A 6,351-nucleotide genomic window follows, 5' to 3' on the forward strand; every position below is an offset into this window, starting at 1 on the left:
AAAAAAAGAAGAAGAAAAAAAGCTGTAACATTCACAACATACTATCAAAATCATCCTCTTGAATATCCACGCTGCCAGCATCTCGAGTGATGTCCTCTATATTGCTGCAGAGTGCAAACATGGAATGCCAGATATTTAGAGACAAAAAACATAAACTACTACCAACGACAGTAAAAAAATAGAACCTTCATCTCTAGATTCGCCAACATACAAATGAAGGCATAAAAAGACATCTTGAATCCATATTATAGTGATTACAGTCTGGAAAATAAAGACAGCTCAGTTTAATAGGACTCCAGGAACTGTATTGCAAACTCCACAAATAGACAATGAGGCAAATCACAAATGGCTTACTGAGCTTCATCAAGAATCAGTATAGCTCCTTTAATATCTAAGTCCATTGCTCCCCGAATGACAGGATTAATGATGTAGCTATAAGGACAAAATACCAGCTGCGCATCATCTGACATATTACGTGCAGCATAATAGGAGCAACCTGACAGTGGAGACAACTAAGGCTTGCATTTGAAAAGCTTAGCAGAAGCTTAATAATAAATAAATAGATAAGAGTAGAACAATAAGCTGAACCTTTCACTGAATGTCCAACTTTTATAAGATCTTCTATGTCATGCACCTCATTACATCCTCCTTTCTGAAGAGAGGGATGTCCTTTGACTTTATGTGCATTTCTGCTTAGATTGTACGTTTCTTATATATGTTACTTCAAGAGGTTTAAAAAATAGAATGAAGCAAGTGCGGACAAGCATATACTTACTTGAATTCTGGACACCCTATCTCCTGGTCTTTCAGAAGTAGTTTACTGAAAGCATTTAATGAAGTGTGTCAGTAGGAAAGTCAGAAATAAATTCAAACAAATAAAACTTTAGGGATGAAAACAACCATTCTTCATTGATGTTCTCTTTGCCAAGTATATTTTTATTGGTGCAGTAATGTTTCCGTGATGCCTGCCAAATGAAGAAAGGGAAAAACACTTAGCCAAATCCATGTCACTTTACCATCTTGATGCTAAATGTAACATATGTTCTTGCATTAACATTACTTAGCATAGCATATATATTAGTAATGTTTTACCAACAAAATAAGATATCACTTGGTAAACAGAAGTTGAAAACAACATATTTTAAATTCATGGCAGGGAAAATATGTACTTCAGGCAAAGCTATTGCAAGATAATGTCTTTCTTCAAAAAGCCACCAAATGAAATCTTGCATCAGTTTCCTTAAGTATTGAAAAATAAATGCCAAAATGTAATTACTCCTGAGAACCCACGGTTTATAAGGAACCAAATGAGGAGTTAAGATTAAAAAGAAAATGCAACTAATAACTATACCAAAGCAATGGGTTAAACCTACCAATACAGCCATCGGCACCCTGTATGTAGTTTTCCGCAGTTCACGAATGACTTGAGAGATTTGTGAGTGAGTTCTCCTTAAGAAAGACAAAGGCCGTAGTTAAGCAACCATGCCAATGCATTCAGAAAAAAGGGCAAGGGCAAAACTCTGGAACAATGTATCTATTGATTGTAAAACAGATATCTTAGTTCTAAAATATTAGTGTAGATCACCTCCTACATATTTAATTGAGATAAAAACACTTATTTTTTTCACTGGTAACTGTTTTGAATTTAATTGAGATAAATCATCCGCACAAATGAGAGCTGAAAGGTAACAAAAACATACGAGGCATAATATATAGTAGGAGCGGCCTTTTTCTTCTGAATTTTTTTGGCTGGTTCGGCTTCTGCGAGCTCCGGATTATCGGATGCTGAATTGAGGAGAAACTTGTTGAGGAAAAACAAGAGTGCAAAACCAAATGAAATGAAATAACTTAAATAAAGGAAAGAATAAGATGGTTACGAGAAGAAAAGGCATCATCCTCGGGAAGAAAGCCGCCGCCGTGGACGAGAGGATCGGCAAGGGGCTCGGAAGGCGGAGGGGGCTTGGGTTGGGATTTGTAACGGTGCTGCCAGGCGAGAGAGGAACAGAGGAGGGAGAGGGACTTGCCGGTGCCAGTTGGAGACTCGAGCAAGGCGTGGCAGTGGCCTTCCCTCTGAGCCCGGTCGAGGGTGGAGATCACTCTCCCCATGAATGCAAACTGGGACCCGTACGGTTGGTACGGAAACTCCACCTGCAGGCCTCCGATGTGGTACACATTCTTCGGGAGATGATTGCCATTCCTGCGGTTAGGTTTTGCTGCAGAGTTCATTTTCTCCTTTACTTCCGCTTTGCACGACATCATACACTTCTAAGTTCAAAAATCAAAATGGTAGTATTCAGTTTCTGTGGACTCTCATTCCCTGGTGAGTGGCTGTTTAGGCGGGAAAGCCAGCCTTGTGATTTTCACGAGGCGGTAAAGTGGAATTATACACCATAAAAGTTGCATATTTAAGAGGGTGAATATACGGTACATAGCTAACTCTGTACAGATTTATAGATATTTCATGTGATGCAATGAAAACTGCACACGTATCCAGAAGCTGGTTGAGCCGCGAAACGTGTCAGAGCCAATCCTTGCAGGGCTTGTTGAGCCTTCTAGGATGAGTGGCGTAACGAAGGGTATATTTTTGTGGGGTGTTTGGCATGGGCCTTCACCATGTAATCTTATAGGCCTTTTATTTGGTTAATCGTACAAAATTTTTGTTTAGTTAGTTTTTCTTTAAGCGTTTGTCCATATACTTATATATGGGGGTAATTTACATGCATAAACCAAACAAACTCCAATATTACTTGAATTTTTTAATATAAAAATATTATGTGGATATTTCTATTTATATTTCTATGTAAATTAAATTCATGGGATTTGAATTAGAAATTTTAGTAATAAATCGAATTTAAAGAATTCGAACTAGGGTATTCTCTATTAAATCAAATCTATAAGTTTTGATTTATATGGACTACACTAAATTAAATCAATAAAGTACGATTTAGTCTCTTAATAAATCGAATCTATTAAAGTCGATTTACAGTAAGTATTGCATAATGGTAAATCGAAACTATTAGATTCGATTTATTATGAAATATTACCTTTGTATAATTTGAAAGGGGTTAATTCGATTTAGTATAGTTCTAATGCATATAAATACGAGCTGAACGTGAATTTTTCACCATAATAGGACTCACAATGGCTAGTGATGAGAATTTTTTAGTTCTAGTGCACTATAAAAGGTCAATTAAGAAAAAAACAAATTGGGAATTAAATTTATTGATAAGGATCCGCTGAGTGTTTTCCTCAAACCTTCGACGAGTTTCACTAGAGCTAGGGCTGGCAATACATACTCCACCTGCAGGTACCCAACCTGGCCCAACCTGTTCATGTAGGATAGACTACTCGACTCGCTGCGAGTAGGGTAGAGACCGGTCCGGATATGCCCACCCGCGGGTACCCAACCTGTTCAGGTAGGGTAGGCTACTCGACCCGCTACAAGTAGGGTAGAGACCGGCCCGGGTATACCCACCTAAGGGTACCCAACCCGTTCAGGTAGGGTAGGCGATCCGATCCGCTACAGGTAAGGTAGAGATCGGTTCGGGTATGCATGTGGGTAGGGTCGGGTACGGGTTTAGGGCCATAAACTACCCTACTCGCACCCCATATATAACACATATTTTATAAAAATTAGGTATATAATGAAGGAAGTGAGAGTTGAACCCACAACCTCCTTCATGTAATGACTTGCAATAAATGAGCAATCACTAATCACTATAGTTAATTTAGTAATTTAGAGTATTAATTTTTATTTTTTATTTTATTAATATGTATGAAATTTGGAATGATTGAATTTTATATTTACTTTGAAAAAATTTGATATTTCTGCGAGCAAGGTAGGGTAAGGTAGGATTTAGAACTTTAGGATACGGATAGAGTTAGAATTGAGAGATTCTCAACTGGAATTATTAAATTTTATAATTGCTTTGAAAAATTTTGATATTTCTACGGGTAGGGAAGGGTGGGAAGGGTAGGGTAAGGTTTAGAACTTTAGGGTGCGCGTAGGATTAAGGTTGAGAGATTCTCAACCCGCGGCTAAGATTAGGGTAGGGTTCAAACCCTATCCTACCCTACCCATTCTCAGCCCTAACTGGAGTCTTGGGTGAGGTTGCGATTGCGACGCCTGGTACTCCTATTATGGTCCCAGTTTTCGGAGAGGATACAATACCGGATGGCATTTAGGATGCACTGCATGATGACGATGATGATTTGGAGCCCACCATGATAGGTGATGATAATGATGATGACATAGGAAGGACTACTCCAATTGTGGGTGGACGAGCATCTAGTTCAGGAATTCATCAGTACCCGACACATTTTTCAATTTTAGACTTGGATGCCAATATACCATGGTACAGCAGGAGGATTCGGAAGCATCTGTTGGTTTCGGGGCCAAAGATACACATAATATAGAAGTTGTATCTGAATTCTAAGTTAGTCAGCAGTTTCATGATAGAGAGGAGGTCATGTTAAGCGTGAAGAGTTATAGCATCCATTATGAAATTGAGTACAAAGTGTTGGAATCTAATCATCGCAAGTATTATGGCAAGTACAAGGAGTTCGACAACAGGTGAATTCATCGACACATTCACAAGAAATAAAAAAAAAATTATGGACATAAACTAAACCATCAACAAAATTTCTACCATCTGCACTTTTACTTAACCGACTTAATTTAATTCAACTGTTTCTTCGTTTAATGAAAACCAAAGTTGAACAAGGCATTCCCACCCTAAACAAAGCTCACCAATTTTAACTTTCCTTCACTTACTTCAAAACAAAAACTTACAAAGCGTACACCATCTTAGATACAAAAAGATTCTCAGCACAACTGTTAACAAAAGGGTAAAAAACCCTCTCCAATTTATAATCACAAGAATAAAAAAGCAGAAAACAATAGTGTATTATAATATCAATAAGAGCTAATTATACCTCCTATACAAGCTTCCTTATAATTTATATACATCGCCTGTCCTATATGAAATAAAAAATCGAAGCTACCATGTCTATCTATCTACTTATATGAAGGTGCCTATACTTAGTCGTGTCCTATAAGTCTTCAGTTGTACATCAACTCTAGTAATTGGAGGCAATCTAGCACACAACATTTGATTCTCAAATCTCAATACACAGGTGGTATACAATAGAATAGAGTTAATGACAGGTTAACTCCCAATCAATCGACAACATCCGAACCATCTAAGTTCGAATTGACTGGTGACAAAAAAACTAGTTGGGCAATACCACGAAGTGCCTTCTCAACAACTGTGTTTTCATCCTGCCTACCATCCTCCTAGTACCCATAGCAATAATAATTTTCGGAACCAAGAATCATCATGCATGAGACCAAATTTAATTCTCTATACTTGTTCATGTTCTAATTACAGTACTTATTCCTTGATTTGTTTGCCTCCTCGATCATATTTTTTTCTAAAAAAAAAAATTAACTCTTACAATTTGATTCCAAATTTAATTACGCAACATCAAAGCATTACTGAACTTAACTGATCTTGTATCCACTATTTTCCCACACATATACAATGCCAGAACAAAGACCAAGAAACAAATTACATTCCACATAATCCTATACATGTTATGAAGGAGAGAACCAACTGTATTTCTTTTGAAGTGATGCAACAGCATGCTCCCATAATTAAAGGAGAAATATGGAACATGAACGACAAGAGGGGCCGAGTAGCTCGGTGCTTACCAGGATGAGGAATCCAGGCACCCTTACTCCAACCCTGCCACGACAAACCGACGATTGGCGCAGTCGGCCAGCACCTTCACCATGTCGGACAACTACGACCACAGGCGGATCCCGCGCGTCACCACCAGCGGCAGTAGCAAGGCCAGCGACGCCGGTGCTCCAGACTGAACCTAGGGTTTCCTTCAATGTTATCAGACTGGTAAAGCGAAGACTCAAGTACTGGCTTTCTTGCATTTTTGTTTTTCTGGGGCCCCCGACAAGGCCCATGTTGTGACCCTCCAACCAACGGAATGCGGGACGTTCAAGACCCTCTTCGATTTCACCCAACCAAGCCGGCTCAGTCGCCCCTCCTATGAGCGCCCTCAAATTCCTCAGAGCCAGCTGCATCTTGTAATATGGGGGCAACACGTGTCAACTCAAAAAATAACAAGATCGTACATCTGTATACTAGTGCGACCCAAAAAAAATATTGGATCATGTTAGTGCAATTATGGTGATTATTTTTTAAATTATTAAATATTGTCAAAATTTATTTTGAAATTCTATTAGCCTTCTGTTCTTTGTTCAATAAACTAATTATTAGTCTTATATATTATTTACTCTAAAATATATAACAATGTTGATTAACAAATAGCTCA

The 6,351-nt window shown here is 38.3% G+C and overlaps 1 protein-coding gene across 1 annotated transcript in view; it reads right to left on the minus strand.

Moving 5' to 3' along the window:
• The window catches only part of LOC107645348 (Fanconi anemia group J protein), a 10,287-nt gene extending 7,878 nt beyond the window's left edge, over positions 1–2,409 (minus strand). Inside the window, exons 1-8 of the mRNA XM_016349356.2 lie at positions 1,878–2,409; positions 1,701–1,785; positions 1,374–1,449; positions 901–965; positions 776–820; positions 589–689; positions 355–496; positions 43–104 (exon numbers count right to left, since the gene is read on the minus strand). Of these exons, the coding sequence (XP_016204842.1) occupies positions 43–104; positions 355–496; positions 589–689; positions 776–820; positions 901–965; positions 1,374–1,449; positions 1,701–1,785; positions 1,878–2,259 (958 nt within the window). The 5' untranslated portion in view covers positions 2,260–2,409. The remainder of the gene's footprint in view (positions 1–42; positions 105–354; positions 497–588; positions 690–775; positions 821–900; positions 966–1,373; positions 1,450–1,700; positions 1,786–1,877) is intronic.

This window comes from Arachis ipaensis, chromosome B06 (assembly GCF_000816755.2).
Source record: "Arachis ipaensis cultivar K30076 chromosome B06, Araip1.1, whole genome shotgun sequence".
NCBI lineage: Eukaryota > Viridiplantae > Streptophyta > Magnoliopsida > Fabales > Fabaceae > Arachis > Arachis ipaensis.